Below are 20505 nucleotides of genomic sequence, written 5' to 3' on the forward strand. Positions count from 1 at the left end.
CACTACGCTCGTTTTTTACTTAAATCTAGAAGTTAAGGATGGTGCCTATACTGCGCATACGTTCTGCGCATCTCGAGATACTCGGGTTTCCTATGGGTGGTGCCTACTTATACAGGGATATTTTTGCTCGTTTTAAAAAGTAGAACTTAGCAAGTACTCTTGGTATCCGTAAAGAAAACTGGGGTTAACCATGCTTTTTTCAGAGATAATAAAGCTTCAGTTTCCGAAAAAAAAAACATACATTGCTTTGTATTTTACTGTTTTATTACAATAATTGTTGCTTGATTATCTTTATAAAAAAATGCATTGTTACCCCCCCCCCCCCCAATTCTCTTGGGTTGCCATAGCAACAGTATAACCTGTTAAAAACAACCCTTATTTTACCCTTTAAACCAACTGGGTAATTTAGCTTAACCATATTAAATAATATCCAGGTTTTGGTGGTATAAAGAAAAGATATAATTACCAAAGAGACCATTAATCAAGACAGTTCTGATCTCACTAGGTGGGCCGCGGTCACAAATAACGGCTCGATGGTAAAACCAACACTTGTCACTTCAGTATGGGGACTGCAGCAAAGTAACGGTATGTAACGTGCTAGTAGGTATTGCACTGTGCTAAGGGGAATTTTCTTATGAACAACTATCATCATTAGATGTTCTCCAATGAAATTAAAGAAAATCCCTAGCAGCAATGCGAATACTTATGCAAAGAATTAGCTTTGCATGAATAGTTTTCCTCAACGCTTTTCGATTTTCGATATCTATCCCATCTATCTGCCATTAATTTACCTCCAAAAATAGTTCTTTCAAATCGGTCGCGGTAATGAACCAATAAACAATAAATAAATAGATAAAAACAGATAAATAAAAACCATCAATTTAAAGGTAGTTTACAAATGCTGCGAAGGAGGGGGCATTAGCCGCTTCAGATGATAAGACATTCCACTATCTTATTGTTCTAGGAAAACATGAAAATTTGTAGTAGTCTGTATGTGCAAACCGGACCTCGTAAGCTCTCTCATTTATATGGCGACTAATACGCCCCAGGGGGGTTAGAAATTTTATGGTGTTAATTCCAGTTTTTCTATTGTGGATTTTGTAAAAAAAAATGGACAGTCTGTCCCTTTTCCTTCTTTCTTCGAGGGTGTCCCAGTGTAATTCTTGGAGCATTTCGCTGACACTGGATGTGTTGTGATATCGGTTTAACACATATCTGGCTGCACGTCTCTGCATCCCAACATGAACCCATTTTCCTTTATAAGTGTGCAATTAAGTCCTTCAATCTGTTTATTTCTTTAACCCTTTAGCTTCGCTTATTTATTTATTTATTTATTTATTTATTTATTTATTCGTTCGTTCGTTCGTTCGTTCATTCATTCATTATTCAAGACAATGATTCACTTTATTTTTTTCTTTACTTGTATTTATTTATTTATTATTTTTTTTTTATTTTACAGACGAGCGTATTTAGAAAAGAGTAACATTTTTTTTTCTCGAGAATCTTTGTGTCACTGAACACTAAAAGTATGCGATTAGGTATTTAGTCTAACGGAGTTGACAGTGTTAGAGTATGGGTAGAAACTGTACGGTTTCTTATCCTACTCTTCTCGCTTAATGACCTTAATGTTGTCTTGTCTGGCTCCCTTCGTTTCACGGGCAACAGTAAACTCAAAGGGATAACATCATTTTGCAAAGTTTACAGCATTTCAGGTTAAGGTAGGGTGTTAAGTGCTGGTGATAAGGTTGGTGATCAGATCTAGGCATTTAGACTGTTGGCGGTAATTCAATGAGGATGAGCGATTCGACTGGCGCAAAATAGTACCATGGTCTATCGGATCCAGAAAGTAGTCATATTGATGCTCAGTTGTCGGTCGATATCAGAGAAAGAGTACCAGGGACATCACCTGCGCTGAAAGTCAATCAGACCCCATAGAACAGCCGAAGGTGAGGCCACTCGCTGTCTCCATTCGCGTCGGTGACGATGAGTTAAGGCAATATGAGGATATTTTTTATCCATCTGACATTTGAGCATCTGATGACGATCCATCTTCCCCTCAGTCGGTGTTCAGTTATAATTCAGGCTTGCTTGAAGAATATGAACATTATGATCATCTACAGCAACGGTCCTTGTCAAACCTGTCGACCCTGCACCCTGGTTTAACTCCTTAATAGTATCCTTCACTTCCTGGCCAAGAAGCTGAGCAGGTCAAAACCTCGACATAAATATCACTGACGCCGAGTTAGATGCTTTCAAGGAATGCTCGCGGTGGAGAAGACAAAGCTCATTTCCTTAGGGAGACGATACCCGAGCAGAGAGCTGAGGCTTTGAAATAAAACATTACAAGGCGTTAATGAATGTAATTGTTTGTCAGGTTTGGATTTTTGTGACTTTTACCAAACCCTACAAGATTTACCAAAAGACACAAATCCCAAAATAATTTACTCCACTAAAGAAAAGAATACATGATATTGATGGGATATTTCCAGGCAATGGTGCTTATAATTTTCTGCGGAAATTGATCATTTTGCAGAGTTGGACGATCCACATAAGCTATCGCATGGGTGATTACCATTTCCAGATAACGAAAAAAATACAGAAATATTATGAAGATGATTTCATATAAAATGGCAGCGTAGCATTATATTTTTGTGAAATTCTGATTTTTGTTTTCGATGATTTATTATAAGCATTGAGTTCACTGGGTGTCCAAAGAATTTATCGTGCACACTTTCTATTTCTGCCTGTTTCGTATTTACACGCTCTCTGTCTCGACGCTTCGGTTTTCGTTAACACTCCTCCAAGCATATTTATCGTATCGATAGTTCTACGACAGTGTACTTCCTCCAAAAACCTGACTTGTAATTTTTTTCGAGGAGCCTGTAGCTCGTACAAGCTCCAATGGTTTCTCTATGGGCATCCTCGCCATATGTTTCTCTCTCTTTTGTTATTTATTTATATTTTATATTTCAATTTACATTTATCTTGTAATGATGTGTAAAAATATTGGCAAAAAAAAAATAAACTGAAACTAAAACTGAACTGACTGTTATCTAAGGGAAGGATTCAATTTAATTGCTCAAGTTCTACCAGTAGCTCTATTTAAATCGTATATAATCTCAAATCGTTACTACTGCTAAATCAACTCAGTTTAATAAACAAACAATTTATTTACATTTCCATGCCGTATCTTTCACTGTAGATATTATTAGTAAATGTACTGACAATAGTCTTTTACTTATTCTATAAGATCTTTCTGTCTAACTGGCCTCAATCTTCACCAGCTCTCTGACTCTTCTGGTTGCAATTCTCGATATCCTAGCATCTTACTTCTGCAAATCATGCACAGTGAAATACCTTCGTAACTGACTCATTTCATTAAAAAAAAAAAAAAAAAAAAAAAAAAAAAAAAAAAAAAAACAGAATTATTTAGGGGCCAAGTAGAACGGATAATAATACACAGCTATATCACTTAACGTCGTTGGATTTTATCGTCGATCTTACGCGACAAATCAGTTGCCGTAAATCAATAAATATCGGTTTTAATTCCAGGCTGTCAGTGTGATGGGATGGAGCAAAAAAACAATAAACATTTGACTCGGTGATTAATGCTCTGATAGGGGAGTTGGATAAATTCATTAATATAATACACATGTCACCTAGCGGTCTTTTTGCCTCTTTTACACTTCTTTTGGACAACCTTTCTCAAAACAGCGATATTCATGTATGGTGTTAAGTGACCAGATACTACACGCGATGGTCAATAGACACAAGGAGAAAAGGCCACAATGCGCAACATAGCTTCAGCGTTAGTAGTCCAAAACTCTACAACATGAAAGCTTGTTTTAATGGGACTGGGTCATTTAATGCTAGTAGCATTTAGAAAATTCAAAGAAAATCTGTCATTGAAAGCAGCATTAAAATAATAACAACATTTTCTTTACACAGCTATTATAGGCCACGGATACTATTTATATCTGTTTTCGGTCACAGATCATCAAGATGCCGTGATTAACACATGGAAAAGTTTCAAGCTCCACTACCTTGTATCTCAGAGAAAACTCGGGTACTATCTTATTGTTGCTCGCCCTTAATTTATAACAATGTTCATTTGATTTTTTTTATTGGTGTTTTAGAAGCAATTCAAGTACCGACAAGGAATTAAACATAAGTCTAGTAAATATTCATATTCATATTTATGACACTACAACCTAAATTTAATGCTGCACTCAATGGTTTCTGGACTGGAAACACGGCGAACGTTTAACTAGGAGTTGAGTATTGCGCGAAATGTTGACTGTAGTTGACTGTAGTTACAACAGGTGTCACATCTTTAAGTTACATTACTGACAAGCTGGATATGTTGCATAAATGCAGGAAACAAGAGAGAGGAAACTAGCCCAAGAAAATAATTTGCGGATCAACGCGATAGCGGCGGACCTTTAATAAGGTTGAAAAGACGACTTTGTTAAGTTTGAAAGAGTATCATTGTGATGGAAAATGTTTCAACGCGGATATCGTCTGGGGTGCTTACACCACTTCCTCGAAACGTTCTGCTCTCGGCGAATACTGTCTTTTAAAGTGCTTAGCACTTTAATGGACAGTATTCGCGGAGAGCAGAACGTTTGGGGGAAGTGGTGTAACCACCCCAGACGATATCCGCGTTGAAACATTTTCCAATTTCACCTTTAAGGGTTGCCACTCTTCAGGATAAAAGTTACCTGACTTTTTCTTAGTGCAAACTATTTATTTGTGACCATGAATTAAGAATCATTCCCTGGTAAAGGCATAAAAAATCATTTGACTACACACACTTTCTTTCAAAAAATGTTTGTCAAACCTGGCCAGAAGCCGAAAATAACATTTTCCATTAAAACTCCCTGAATTTATGCACAATCCGTTGAGTTACTTTTCAAATGTCGGACTTTTTTTCGGACAATAGCTAACTTTCCTAGCTAATGTTTCTATTAATTTTGTTGACAAAAGCTCATCATGTATAGTACTCACGTGTAACTTATAAAGCCCTCTTTCTTTGGATCAAGCCGGGTCAGCAGACGGGCTGTTTGTTCAATCCCAAATTCAATGCCCGCCTTCTGCAAAGAAATGGAGAAAATGTTTTACGGCTTTTATCTGTTACACAGTTAAACTGGTACAATATGGGAAGGGACATTCTGATCATGATATTATTAGTTATGGAAGCCGCGTAGTTGGGTATGTAGTTCAACCCATTGACGGTGTTTATTGAATTCGCTCTGATGAAGGGCTAAAACTCGAAACTTCAGCACTCGAATCTCTTTACGGTACTGTACATGTCCACTAGTCCCTTGGCACTTCCAAGACAGAGACAAAGGAAATCATGCACCGTGACGTGTTTGGGTATCTGATGAAAAACTCCTCGTTTTTGCATCCTTAATTTCTCCTTCAAAATCAGTTTGTTTGAGAAGTTACATCAAACACTCGTCACAGCGTTTCATCACAATGTCAAAAACCTCGAAGTTCGTCAAAAATACTCCGCTACGCGTCGTATTTTCAACTTTCTTCTCGGTGTTTGATATGTGATGAAACACTGTGTCTCTTGTTTGATACATTAAGTCAAAATTCAGTCATCTTCAAGACAATTCAAGTTACAGACAAGAATGAGATCTGCAAACTGTTCTCCTTTTGTTCATTCATCTCCTAAAATAAAGTGCATTACTTGTTGTCTGTGTGGTTATTAGCCTGCTTTACTGAAATTACCTCCAACTCCACCCCCACCCCCTTTATTTCTGATGCTTGACTGGATTACATTAGGTGCGGGTGAAATGTGATAATCATTTCTTGAATGCAAGGTGTTTCTTTATTTTTACAGAGCTTTTAATTCAGTTATCATGTAGCTTGATCTCTTCTTCTAGTTTTGAAAAACATCATCTACAAACCTTTAAGCACTTCATAAAGTCAGTTCTTGTAATTTTAAGTGCACCATCGGAGTCAAACTGCTGGCAGAATTCCATCCATTGTTCCTGGTTGTTTGATACAAAATTCTTAACAACACTGAGAGGATCCTTGACACCAGGCCGCAGATTTGAGATGATTTGAATGTCTGGTTTCACTTCCCGCACTTCTTCCAAAAGTCGATCAAACTGTTCGTCTAAATATACATCCTAAGAAGGAGCACAACGATGATTTGTTAGATCCAGATCCTAGCGCTCTTGACTCTCGTCAATGAGCTTCATCCTTCCTTGGTTAATCTGGAAAATCCTACAATTAAAATCAACCATCGAAGGACGGTACCTCTCCGTCTCTCACCAAGGTTACTTGTGATGTAGAGGTTTGAATTGGGTGTAACTTTACTGGAGTAAATATAAAAAGAGAACCTAAAAAGTAACTGGGCGAACGGGGCGAACGGGACTCAAGAATGCGAGGTGCCCACTCGGAAAAAGAAGTTAAATACACGGCAACTAGGTAAATATAAAATGTGTGTAAATACAAATATATACATTAAAAAACTATACAGGACCTAAGTCTTGTGGCGTGGACAGTTACGAGCATTGGACAAAGTGCAGACCATGTCGGCATCAAATGCGGAATTTACAAGGGACTTGTACTTATTTATCAAAAAAGACTGAGATTGAGGCCGGGCAAGAAGAACTATACAAGGATGGCTACTTTAGAGGAATATCAGTTGTCGCTTAAGTTACCTTAAAGTGCAATGCTGTCAAAGCACTGTCAGCATAATTCTTTGCCGCTGATAAGATAGCTTTCGCTCCTTCAGTGCCGATTGGATTGCTTCCCGTCTATATAGCATAAAGAGTCAAAAAGGAAAATCGAATTTCTGTCAGTAAAAATTGTTTTATTCTCGCCCTTCCTAGACTGCAAAACAATCGATTCATGGAAAGAAACGTGACTCGCCAAAAGTACGAACTTGCATGAATCATAATGTTGAAAGCCACCACACAACTCTTTATAGAGCGGCTCATATGATTGGCTGAGAAACAATAGCGGAGCAGTGAAGAGAACAGAAACAATGAACTCTAGCCCTGAAACAATAGAACTATGTGACATACAGGTTGAACGAAATTAGAGGTTTTGAAGAGCCGGTGTGCTATATCTGGTCGACCTCAAACATTTCCTCGCGTGCCTCGTACATTTGCTTTGAAGATCAAAGGCATTAGTGAGAAACCGGATAACCGTGTAATTTAGGCAGTTTTGCAGTCTAACAAGTCCCTCTGTGATAAGGAAATCAGGAGAAAGTGCTCGCCTGACAATTAGATAGCTCTGGAACAGTCTTTTAAAGGGATCCTTCACTCTGACAACAAATTTATGGCTAAGTGTTGGAAATAGTGTCCAAATTCTAAATTTTAGTATAAAACGTAGAAATGACATTCTAGTGTCAAAATTAGATATGATTGTCGACTATTTTCGCTTTTAAATTTCCTGGGCGCGGCCATTTTGAATTTTATGACGTGTAACGGTTGCCACTAGTGTTATTCATTAGAAGTTCTTTTGTTTGAAACAATTAAGCAACCGTATTACGTCATGAAATCCAAGATAGCGGCGCCCGGGAAATTTAAAAGCGAAAACAGACGATAATCAAATCATGTTTTGTCCGACACTGAAATATTATTCCCATGTTTTCCAACGAAATTTCAAAGTAGATTGTATTTTCAACAATTTAACGTTAACATGTTTCGAGAGTGGAGACGACCTTTATTTTGCCATTTTTCAGTCTCCCCGACATACGAAATTACGTATATCGCAGGATATCTGTTGACTACAGACGATGTTGGGCAGTGTTACAATGTGTTGAATAATAATATCGATTATCACCTTGAGTACTTCTAATGTGTTATTTCCTTCCAGTCCTTTAGCTATGCACAATGCACCCTGCGTCGTAATTCTGTTGTTGCTGGTTAATATGGAAGAGAAAGCAAGAGAGTCCAATACATTACACGCAAAACGAGGGCTTTGAAACAGTTGGCTAGAATAGATACGGAAGTTCAACAATTTGTCACCAATTTTTGAACCACACTGTTGCTGCGATATTCACAAATACCATGTTTTATTTAATTGAATTGTTATACCTCTGTCGCACAGACACACATGAACATTTTATTAAACGTACAACCTAGTTGGAGTTTTAACAGCAGTACCAGTCGTAGTCATTACTTCCAATAATATTAGTCGCCTTTCACGTGACAAGTTAGGCTTGTAATTGTTTGTTGTGTGTGAGAATTTACATTTTTATTATTCGAATGTACCTTATTAAATTCATATCAGTGATGCTGAAGCGTGGTTTTACAGAATCTACATGGTGTCATCAGTGGTTTGGTTTATCAGTAGGGGGGGAGGGGGTAGGTTTGAATCCCACTGCTGACACCAAGTGGACCTCATTAATACACGGAGAACATGCAGATAAGCTTCATAGGCTGCATAACATCTATGGCCACTCTTCAACTATTTGACTGTGTCTGTCTGCTCACCTGATATCTAATTCAAGCAGTGTATTATTTGCCCTGATTGCCTCTCCTAATGCAACAGCTCCGTCATTGGAAAACCCATTGTACGACAAATTGAACGACTTCAGAGTACAGTTTGTCTAATGCAGTGAAGGAAGAACAAAAAATGTCAGCAGGTGATAAAAACTTTCTCAATGCTCCGTCTCTCGTTTGCAAGTTCAAAGAGATATAAATTTAGTTATTAAACATTTTCACGAAAGACAAACAAACAAAAAAATAACTCAATACGAGGGCCACATCAGGTATCACTCGCTAAAGATGAGATTATAGTGATCAGCTATATTGTGAGTACTACTCTGAAAAGAAAAGGATATACGATTAATTCATGCATCAGGGGAGTGGGAACCTCTGATATGCATGGACTGAAAGCCAAAAAACAATAGTTCAATTTAGTAAAATTATATTTATTAGAAAGATTTAGACTAACCTTTACGGCAAACGGCAGAAATGACGGTTTGCCGTAAACGAAATTCTAAGTCTCTCTATTATTCTGTCTACTCAAACTACCAACAAGTGTGTCAGTAATGGTGGCAAGTGTCCTAGTAGAAAATTCAGAAAAAAACTGCTCCAGAATTCACTTTAGGTTGACATCTTCCATTTGGTTTGCAGCACGATTTCGCTTATGAGCATGTAAAACTCTTTTTTAAATATTATACACCGTTAGATTTTAAACTGATCACCTTGCGGGCCTGTGCTTACAAAGTGGGATTCTTAAACTAAGATAAGATATTTACGAATTCTAAATGGCATGCATGACTTGGATGAGCAGAATTCCCGCAGGACTACCCGACAAATCCACTGGTAGCAGAGAAGGAAGGATTTGAACCCAAGACTTCTGAATTACAAGTCCAGAACTCTAACCACTAGGTAGAATTTCCCTTCCTTTTGAAGGAGGGTACTTAGTCGTAATGTGAGTAGAGTAGCAAAAAAAAAATAATAATAATAATAAAATAATGATAATAAATAAAATAAATAATAAAATAAATAATAAAAATCTGTGGTGCATTATCCCTTTAGTAAAGTATGAGTTCTGAGATTTGTCCTCTTACCCTTAAACCATTGGCAATCTCGATGGCACCTTTACGTCGAATGTGATTCCAGCTCAAATCCAGATACTCTAGAGCATCGTTAGAACCTGCAACGAGAAGTGAAAGTAAAAGAAGAAAAACAAGCAACTTTTGCTGAAATTTTTGAGGGTGATTTTGTGGAAAGTAGCTTCAAATTGCTCGTGATTTTACAATGGCTTGATTGAGTCATAGTTAATAAAAGGTAATGGTTATGAAACTTGACAAACTTCTTTGTTATGCGTTTTTGTTTGCCTTTTAGGTCTTGACCCTTCACAAACAACAATAGAATTTGGAATGTGTTGGAGCAATTGACCAATCGAAACGTTTTTGATAAGATATTCAACTGTGGTGTGAACGTTAAAACAAAGGATTGTGCAGGGTCGCGGCCCTTCCAACATAAATTACAGCACCATTGTTTTGATGGCGAGATTTCCTAACTAGTCTCTCAATTAACTATGATTGAGACTTTGAAATGTCACATCATTTCAAAGTCTCAATCAAGCCATTGTGAAATGTGTAGCGGGAGCAGACAAAAGGGTAAACAATGCATCAGTAGCTATTTGTTTGGGGTCTATTTCTTCATTTTCAAGTGTAATGAAAAGTAAAAAATTGATATGATTTTGTTTTATAGATTAGATATCTCTTTCTGATGATACTGCATTTCAACAAATTCAATGGCGCTAACATGAAATTTGAAATTTGTACAGAATATATGAATAAAATAATAAATTATACTTAACATAAAACAAACGTAAAAACGAAATCTATTTTTTACTGTGCAGGGATTTGTCACTACCGTTGTTGCTGTTGACGCTGGTGTCACTTTTGTTTTTGTTCTTATTTTCGAGGATTTATCCATTTCGAATTTTTCGAAAACTAATGTAAGTCGTGTGTCATTCTTTGTAGTTAATTAAATAAATAAGGACGGTACCTTCTAACACGGAAGTATTTTTGCACAGTTTATTACTATGGAAAATGAAGATCTTAATACGGGCTTCTGGAAAAAACAGGAAGAAAATTAGGGATAGCGAGGCATGTTTAAGGTAATTAAGCAACAATTATTCTAAAAAGAAAAAAAATATAAAGAAATGTATGGCGTTTTGTTTTGGTTTGTTTTTGTTGTTGGTTTTTTGTTTCCCAAATTGAAGCTTTCAAATCTCTGAAAATGCATGCTTACCCCCAATTTTCTTTTTGGATACCAGGAGCACTTGCTAAGTTCTGCTTTCTCCGCATAGTTTTAAACTACGCAAAAATATCCCCGTATTAGTAGACACCACCCATAGGAAACCCGAGTATCTCCAGATGCGCGGAACGTATGCGCAGTAGCAAAAGTAGGCACCGTCCTTAAGTAATTATAAACTTACTTATTCCCAGGCCCAGATTTTCGCCTGACTTTTCTGAGAACTTGTTGTGACTGAGGTTCATCCAGGTGACCTTATCGTTTCCCTTAAAAGGAAATAATTTCAGTTCCAAAATAAATAAAACAAAGAAAGACAACCAGGTTTCTTTACGACAAAAGTCATATTTTTGGATTCCATGATACCATACGGCTGCCCAATTATTCCACACAAAGGACCTTCTCCTTCCAGACGATAGCCGTAACGTCATAGAATCGAAAATGGCTGCGGGCGGGAAATTTAAACGCGAAAGTGAGCGATAGTCATATCCGATTTACAGTGCGACTGCTGTTACCGGGGTCACTTACTGCGCCTTTCAATAACATACGGACTCTGAACTTCAACCCAGCTAACGATTTGTGTGTTTTACTGCCGTCAATCATAATTACGGCGACAAGCAACTGACCAGAAAAATACAGAAATCGACAAAGTGGATTGAAATCCGCCAATCACAGCGCACGAGCATGACCTTTTGACCCTGTTGAGCCAAACGTTTTGTTTTCTAAGAGGTCCGCTGCAGTGATTGACGGCAGTGAAAAGCGTACCGGTTGATTGAATTTTGAACTTCAGAGTCCGCATGTTATTGAAAGGCGCAGTAAACAAAACTGGCCAATCGCATGGCAGGACAAAAACAACGGACTTCAACCATAGCCGATTGAACCAATCACGAGTAGACAGAAAACAAAAGTTAAAACCCAAAATTTTGGAAAGATTCACTGTTCGTATCATATTGTGATCTGATTGGCCAGTTTTCGGCAAACTTAAATGTAAAAAATATAGACGGTACGCTTTAGATACTTAATTACGGTACAGTGCTCTCGTTTTTTCTCCCTTAGTGACAAACTGTAGAAAACTAGGTAAATAAATAAAAATTAAAAATTATATGTATTATAAATATAACTAGCATAACTAACATAAGTGTTGTATTTATAGTTAGTATTGTAACTAATGTTACTACATTGTAAATAGTATTATGCATTGTTAGAAATTTAGTTTAGTAATAATGTTAGTATTGTAAGTAGTGTTAGTGTTGTAAGTAATGTGTGGTACTTCAATAAAAGGAAAAAAGAAGCAAAAAAAAAAAGTTTCCGGCAATAGTAGTCGCACTGTAACACTAAATGCTTTATCCGCTTTTTTTTTAACTAAGCTTGAACTTCAGACACTATTTCAAACAATTTAATGTCAATTTGTTGTAAAAACGAAGGTTCCCTTTAAACAGGAACCAACACTAGAAAAGGGATAGCTCTTCCCACTATTGCCACACATTCACCGCTTCAACGTCACAGCAGGGACGGCGGACATAGTGAGCAAGCAGGAAGTAAACGTTGTGGAATCGGTATTTCAAGAAATAAAGCCAAACCTGTCTTGAAAAAAATAACCTTAGATGTTAAAAGAATATTTTGTACAAACTATAGTGTAATTGTGCCGCAAAAACAAGTTAGAAAATCTCAAGCTTTATTCACAAGGTAAATGCGCATCGAATTTTACATCGTTTGTATATCCTACCTTCAATGCTTCAAGTAGACAGCTTGTGTCGCTATCACTAAAGCCATTGTCAGATAAATCTATCTTTAGTAATGTGACATTGTTTTGAAGCATATCACACATCCACCGGCAGCCCCTAGCACCGAGGTGGTTTAACGACAAATCCTGTAATATGAAAAATTACATAATACATAAGCTGGTGGCCAAACGATTCCAGTAGTTTGTATATAGGTGTTGCAGATGAAATGATAGTAAGTTCAGAACTTCGTTGATTATCTTTTTAAATTTAAATTGTAAATGTTATTTTAAATTCTAAATTTAATGGTGAGCTTGAGGATTTTAATTAGTCTTAATTGTGAGTTTTAGTATCTTAGCTATAATTGTGTCCCCCAATTAGCATCCTGTCTTCACAGGGTTCTAGTTCCTCCTGACACATTAAAGAGACCTTTAGATTCTAGTACGAGTACGACTACGAATACGAGTTTTTCCAATGGATAAAGAGTGCGCAGGCGTGAAGCAGTGTCGTTTTGGCGGGAAAACGCGCACGAGATAGCCGTCGTCACTTTACTACGAGATTATGTGAGAACGACGTAGTGGCGAAAACAAGTCCTCGAAAAGTAGGTGATCTTGTCTTTTAGGAATCACGAAAGGGCTTAGCTATCATTATTCAAAACAACTGTGACAAGTTCGTCGCTCACAAAGAATAAAATGAAGCTTCCTGGGATATCTCTCTTCTTAGTACTTCGCTAAAAACTTGAAGTCTAATTTCGTAGCCGTAGTAGTCCTCGTACTAGAACCTAAGGGTCTCTATTAATAACGAGAGCCGGCAAGGGCGAATGAAATGATCTTTGTGTTCTGGGGTTCGAGTTAAGCCTCACTGAGTGAGTAGGCACAAGCAAGGCCCGTAACAATCCCTCCTAAAAACAAGCCGTTTGAAGCCAGTGTTTATTGTAAAAAACTATAAAATACTAAAATCATGCATGACTTGAAAAAATTCACTTAAACTTAGTTAATCTCAAAATAATGTTAAAATCTGCTTAAAATGTTTTACTGGAAACTCAACTTGATGTCGACTTTGATTCAAACTCGAGCTTAGGAATTCCCTGGTCCTACGGTTGCGAAGACATGAATTTTATTTTCGAGTGGTAATAGTCGTAATATCAACACGAGAAAATGAAATTCCTTTCTTCAAGCCACCGTGTTATTTTCTTTTTAGTATATCGACAAAAAAAAGCCAAAAACACACGAATTAATTTAAAGTTACAACACTTTTTATTCTCCAAAAAGTAAGCCCGACCAAGAGGACCTCCTTGAATAATATTAAGTCGTATGAAGTTTTCTTCTTCTTGTTAACATTTTCCTGTTCCTTAGTCAACGATTTTACGTCGGCTTCAGAGAACTTCACGATCGAATCATCGTTCGCCATTTTTCACGGACTGTTTGCACAAACAACCGTCAAAGAGACAGAAATGACCTCATCAATATCCTCACTAGCGAAGATATGGAACATACGCCACCAGGTCCCGGTTGTGGTTTCGTATGAATTTTATGAGTGACACTGTATTTCCAGTTAAAACACTCGTGTCTATATAATAAAATATCCCTTTAAGTTTTTACTCTCGTAGTACGCAAAACTAGACCTTGAACAGAAAGGGTGGCAATTCATTCCAAGCATTGGAAAGAGTAGCAAAAACTGATGAGAAATTCGTGGCAGAAATTACAACGCGAAAGATTACGCTTGCACATTTAGACGAGGCCTTGGTTTATCTTTGTGGTACAAGAGAGGGAAACAGTTTAGAATTTATAATCGCGTTTACGGCAAACGGCAAACGTAAGATCCGCGTTTATCAGTTTTCATAATTTTGAGCCGTATAATTTTCGGTGGCGGTGTGGAAATTGCGCTCGCTGTTGACGTAAAACCATTGCTTCGTAGTTCACCAGCATATATCAATAAGTCTTCATCCACGTCTCTGAGAAAGTCCTCGATTTTTTTCGGCTCTTCATAATTATAATAAGGCTTTATTCAATCTGATCAATGTAAACATCGATACCATTCATATCAGTGAAGAGATTTTCGCTGATTTCTTGACCCCGCTGACAGTGAACGGTCAAGAGAACAAAGTGAACCACACATTTGGGCGGGAAAACTTCAAAATTTGACACCTGAAACTTAGACGTTTGACATCACGTGAAAACATGTTTTGCGCGCGTGCGTTCACGAGTAGATGTAATCGACGGTAGATGAGAATAGTACAAAATAATTCTTGACCTTTGATGCTGACACAAAACTACTCAATTTTTGTTCTGAGAAACTTAAGACAACGAGAGGCAAATGTAGGGTAAACATGGTCACATGGTCATTCCTGCCGTTTGCCGCCTGCCGGAAACGTAATTCAAAATCTCTCGATTTTCGCGTATAACGAACGTGCAAGAGGTCCCAGTGAAAGGATAAGGCTTGAACCTCCTAATTACCCCCACCCTCCATCCCCCAGATTACTTTTCGACAGCTCATTGCTGCTAAAAGAGCAGCGAGTGAAAGTTTAAACTTGCAAACTTTTTCTCTCCTTTGATCTCGTCCGTACCTACCAGTTCTGTGATGTAGCAGTTTTCCTTGAGCATGGCTGCAATGGCTGCCCCACCATCCCCTTCTAAGTAGTTATCGTGCAGGTTCAGGGTGGTCAGTACTGTATTTTGCTGAATGAAATAATAAACAACAACGTTTTACTTGTCCGAACAAGAACTAAGGAAGCTAGCTAAATCGCTGAAAAGCAGAACAATGACAATTATTACTTTGTTGATAAAGGCTGTTTCATATTAGAGAGATTAAGCACCACGTTTGGGGCAAACGGCAAACAGCAGAAACGCCCACGTGACCACGTTTACACAACATTATTTACCACTCGCTGTTTTCTGTTTCTCGGAAAAATTGAGTAGCTTTGCGTTAGCATCAAAGGCCAGAATTATCTTGTACTTTTTTTTTATCTATATGTACTCATTTTTTTTTTCAATTAGCAAAACATAAACGCGAATCTCACGTTTGCCGTTTGCCTTAAACGTGGCCTAAAAACCTCAGCACAGATTTTTCTTCATTCTAAGAAGAATGAAAAGAAAAATGCGCTTGAGCGGGTTAGTTTCTATATAAACTGTGATGAGGTAGAAACAAATATTTGGTTTATCAACCCAGTTAATAACTTAAGGTAATTGGACCATCGTAAAGAGATTCGAGTACTGACGTTTCGAGCAGGGTGTTACCCCTTCTGTAATGGCTCTGACAAAGGGCTAACGCTCAAAACGTCAGGCACTCTAATACTTAATAATACTCGTGCATGTGCTTGGGTTTATTGTGTGGGCGACCTGCACCGTTTGCAACTTTTCGCATAATTGGTCGAGAGGACAAAAGAACGAGCAACAAAACAAAAACAAAAATATGGAGCTGAAGGTTTTCTGGGTCAAGTGAAAATAGAGCTTGGACAAGGTGCAGGCCTACTGTTATTGTGTTCAGAGTGACAAGCATATCTATTACTAGATACTAGCTCTATTATATTTATTCAATGGGTGCACTTAATACGAAGCCTAGCTCTGTTGTGCAGTCCCTCATGCACCTTCGTAGTTTTAATTTTACTATGATTATGTTACTATCTACTGTTAATTAGTGAGGTTGGAAGTTTTGCAAATAAATAAAAAAAAAGCAGGATTTCTACCACACGCATGATATAAAACCACAATATAAGAGACCGAATACATCCTGCATGGATGCTGAATGTATGAAGCATGGTACATGATTGCAGCTAGGGCTGCAGCGAAATAAAAAGCAAGGCAGCAGGTGAAACGATAAGAGCATCTTCCCTCACCTCAAGGGCAGCAGCGAGGGCCCGTGCTCCTTTCGGTCCCAGCAGGCGGTGTTTGAAGTCAAGATGTTTTTCTTCGATATTCTTCAGGAAGAATGATGCAGGTGTTATGTCCAAGCATTTACAGGCAGCGATGTAGACTTTCCTTCCTGTAGCATCATACTTTTCTTCTTTCGCTACAAGATTACAGAAGGAGATCAGAAGTTTGATCATGATAAGCGTTTTGTTTTGAATTTTACGGTTCCTGATGATTGATCTTGATCAGGGAAGGGGGGTCAGGGGGCTTGAAGGGGGGGGGGGGGGAGGGGGTGTTTCGGCTTAATTTACAGCAAATGTATGGGATTTTGGTCGACTACACGCATCTTTGTAACTCAACTCAAATTTGCCGGATTTTGACAGCGTATATGTGTTTGGCCAAGAATCTTTCCTTTTTTTTTTAAACGGCCGGAAACGCACTTTTACAAGTTTTACGAACTTTCATACAAACCCTTCTACTCCAAAACACCCTCCGAGCAGAGCCTCCTTTCAAAAGAAAAGCCCTGCTAGCAGGGTGACTCCAAAAATGCAAATTTTCGAGAACTTAAAACAAAATATTGTCAAATTTTGGAAGTCCGTCAATCTTGAGCGGAGTTACAGAGATTCAAAGTGGGGCAAATCAGCGTTTGCTTCCCAACCAAGATGGTGTCCGAAATCGCAAAAATGGTCACTCGACTCTCGCACTTATCGAGTCCCGTATGTGTTACTCAAAATTCGGAAGAAACTAAAAGCAATTTTTTTAACATATGCCCTTGGTTGGAAGAACAATTCGGCAATGTTTTGTTTAGTTTTGTTTTGATCCTATCAGATGTTGTAGTACAACAGTAGACAGACCATTCAGCCGGGTCGTGAATTCAAATCTTTCTCAACGGTGAAATTGAAGACTAATTGAAGCCGGCGCCGAAGGGTAAGATATTTTAAGATATTCTATATGTTATGTTTCCCATATATTTTTGGTATTTTTAAGAAACACAGCTTGATTTGTTTGTATTAATTATAAAGCTAAATAAACTAATAATAAATGAAGGTGGCAGAATCGAAACATTTCAACCGAGTTTTCTCGGCGTTTCGTCTTCGTCAATTTTTTTTAATAAACCGGCCGGTTTCAACATTTGCTTCAGTTGACGTTCAACGTGCACTTTGTTGAACCAAATGTCGGGTTGAACAGGTCGTCATCCAACATTGCCGGATAGTGCAAAAAATGTTGAAAGCTTGTTGAAAGCGTGTTGATTTAAATTTTCATTCAACATCGATTCAAAATTTCCTTTGTTCTCGAAAACGGTGAATGGCTTTGAAGCCGTTTGAACACTCCGTTTAACATTTGTCCAAGATTTACCCGCAATCTGTTTAACTTTTCCGGCGAACGAATATTGGTCAAATTTGAACACCGTTTATTAAAAACGGACCTTCACTATCAAACTCGTTACCAGTTTTTTAATAATAAACACTTTTCAATTGAGCTTAAATTATAATAATTCAGAACTCGGTGGTGATAACATGAAAACTATTTTTAAGCACGACAATTAAACAAAACAAGGAATCGGCTAGAACATTTGCACTGCCAAGCTGATCGACAGATCTGTAACGACATCTCATTCGAAATTAAAAACTTTTTTTTTAATTTAAGCTTACATATTTCATTACAAACGCTCGAAAAAGTTCTAATTTTAAGCTTAATATTAGTTCAGAAATTTAAAAAGCAAGAAAATGTTAATTCCATGATTGATTAAGACTTGATAAAATTCATCAGCCGATGAAGCTTATATTTACTTATTAAAACGGAGAGAAATTTGAGCTATAAGTTTTAAGTTAAACCTCGACCGTTAAAAAAAATTAAAAACATTATTTATAAGTCTTTTAGAAGGTCACTTACGATTTAAGATGATAGCGATGACTTTTAAATTTCCACTTCTATGAAAAACCGATCGCTCGTTTACTACCAATAATGTTTAATTTATTCGTATACCGTTTAGCAAATTTCAAGGAAAGAAGCTCACCTTCCGTATCAAGATCAGTGTCGTAATCGCTGTCACTTCCCGCAGCATCAGAGTTCTGAGAAATTTCGTTTTCCGCTCCCATGAAAGTGCCATGTTTCAGAAAAAATCCTCCGACGCTTTCAGCCGGCATAGCGGCTTCGTCTTCGCTTTCCTCTAGTAGCACATCTCCCTGGACCAAAAACAAAGCGATGCAAATTAAAATTTTGTCGCCGATTTTATCGGTGAAAAATATTTTCTATTCCACTCGAACGAAGACTAACCTTGATGCTAAATTGCTCACTGTCTTTCAAACTGTCAACCGGTGACTCCGAAATAGGTTGTAGTCCACCTGCCGACATTATTTTCACGTTGGCTAGGTTCGCTGATCTTTTGTATTTGCTCTCGGGCTTGTCTTGTTCAAATTCAGCTTTGGCGAGTCCTCGTCGCTATGGAAACGGCAATTCTCCTTTCATGACGCTGGTTGCGCGGGAAACAGCGCGCGCTGGCGATTGTACAGTCTTGATCGGGTATGTTGGGGAATAATTTTTTTGTTCGAAGCTACCCGGCTGGTATGCTTCTTTCTGGCAAGTATTTTAGCATGTAAGATGTCGTTCGCGTCTCTAGTATTACACGTAGTCGGCTTGTTTACTTCCCCGAGAGTTAGACAAGCCGACTACGCGAAACACTAGAGACGCAAATGACTCCGTACATGCAGAAAGAAACCTCTGCTAGCTGGGTAGAGAGGTATTTCGAACATAAACATTATCGACAAAATTTTATTGGCCTTAAAATTTGCGTTGACACAGAAATATTCAGCTAGCAAGAGTCAACATTGCTAGATAAACAGGAAAAGTTAGGTTTGAATCTCGTTATCATATTTTTACTGCTGGATAGAGGGGTAGCTGTGCAATAAAGACACCATCTTTTGAGTTTGAGGAAGTTGGATGCCGGCAGAGACCACCATCTATTTTGTGGTTTGGTGGGCCCTGTTCAAGTATATTAATTTTGACCACTTCCCTAATAGGCCTTATCACGGTTTTCGACGCCATTTTGACGAGTAGGCAAACCGGCTTGAAATAACAGTGTTTGTATGGTAATCCAATGTCAAATAATTTTCAGAAAACATCGCTTCTGAAAAATTCATGAATTGGAAACTTTTGGCACTAGGAAAAGGATTTTAAGAAAAAAATTGGAGGGATGTAGCTACGCCAGAAAGCGTTCAGTCGTGTTTTGAACTTTCCATACATTTGCCTGTACGTTTTTCCCGCGAACTATTTTTAGTAGCAGTTCACGGCTGGTTCGTTATACAGACAATTTTACAATAACTGTCCAAATTCCCGCGCGCTGATTGGCTCGTAGCTATTGTCTATAAGAGTGTAGACAATAAAAATCACGTCAGATGTAACGCGCGCGCTTTCTCAACGAAAAAAATAGCCAATTGCGCTCGTAATTTTTCCATGTTATTGTAAAAAACAAATCGACGGCAGTTTTCTATGGTCTATACTCTTATAGACCATAAAATGACGCCATAAAATGTCCAAAACTTGGCAGTGAAACCACTCGCCTGCGGCTCGTGGTTCCACTTGAGTTTTGAACATTTTTTTGACGTCATTTTATGGTCTATAAGAGTATAGACCATAGAAAACTGCCGTCGATTTGTTAAATGTATGGAAAGTTTAAAACACGACTGGACGCTATCTGGCACTGCTACATTCCTCCAATTTTTTTTTTTTTTTTTAAGGCCTATAACGATTTCCAGCCTAATGCGATTCCATCACGTGAAAGACTTCAAACTACGAGAACTGTAAAAAATACATTTCCGCATTCAACGAATTGTTAGATAAATCATGAATTAACAAGTTAGTTCTTTGGGCGACCTAAATTATTACAACGACAAGAAAAATATACAGTTGTGGAAATGTAAATTAATCATCGAAAGCAATACGATTTTTAGCATTGCCTAATAAACAATACTAATAATCTGAATACGGAATAGAATGCTTTTAGGGGCACATTACTGGTGATAATCGACAGTTAACATCTTTCAACACATTGTTCACACCTCTTTTTTTTTTTTGAAGCAACGTGTTGTGCACTATTGTGCACATTGTGCACTATTTCTTTGTTATTCTTATTTTTGTTTCTTTTCAAGCTTCTTCCGTGAAGCACTTGCAAACAAACCACATAATTGCAATGACAAA

General features: G+C 37.7%; 1 protein-coding gene across 3 annotated transcripts; it reads right to left on the bottom strand.

Annotated features, from left to right (window-relative positions):
• Positions 1-1453: 1453 nt before the first annotated feature.
• On the bottom strand, positions 1454-18760 carry LOC146487137 (uncharacterized). 3 transcript variants are annotated; one of them, XM_085085906.1, is made up of 14 exons: positions 18586-18759; positions 18326-18494; positions 16296-16468; positions 15031-15138; positions 12466-12609; positions 10927-11008; positions 9545-9630; positions 8460-8575; positions 7807-7885; positions 6678-6773; positions 5916-6140; positions 5008-5093; positions 3239-3332; positions 1454-2325 (listed from the first exon to the last, which is right to left on the bottom strand). In XM_085085906.1, the coding sequence occupies exons 1-13, from the start codon at positions 18661-18663 to the stop codon at positions 3278-3280; spliced, it is 1497 nt and encodes a 498-aa protein (XP_084942032.1). In that variant the 5' UTR covers positions 18664-18759; the 3' UTR covers positions 1454-2325; positions 3239-3277. The 3 variants fall into 3 exon arrangements, with proteins under 3 accessions (XP_084942032.1, XP_084942014.1, XP_084942023.1); XM_085085888.1 differs by lacking the exon at positions 3239-3332 and having other exon boundaries at positions 18586-18760; XM_085085897.1 differs by lacking the exon at positions 1454-2325 and having other exon boundaries at positions 3125-3332.
• Positions 18761-20505: the final 1745 nt, after the last annotated feature.

Source organism: Pavona decussata, unplaced genomic scaffold (assembly GCF_977016875.1).
Source record: "Pavona decussata unplaced genomic scaffold, jaPavDecu1.1 SCAFFOLD_16, whole genome shotgun sequence".
Classification (NCBI taxonomy): Eukaryota; Metazoa; Cnidaria; class Anthozoa; order Scleractinia; family Agariciidae; genus Pavona; species Pavona decussata.

Coding starts and splice junctions, on each gene's coding strand:
- LOC146487137 (XM_085085888.1), bottom strand. CDS start 18,663: ATGTCGGCAGGTGGACTACAACCTATTTCGGAGTCACCGGTTGACAGT. Junction 18,495..18,585: donor GTGAGCAATTTAGCATCAAG/GTTAGTCTTCGT, acceptor TTTTTGGTCCAG/GGAGATGTGCTACTAGAGGA. Junction 6,141..6,677: donor TGACAGCATTGCACTTTAAG/GTAACTTAAGCG, acceptor GCTCCTTCTTAG/GATGTATATTTAGACGAACA.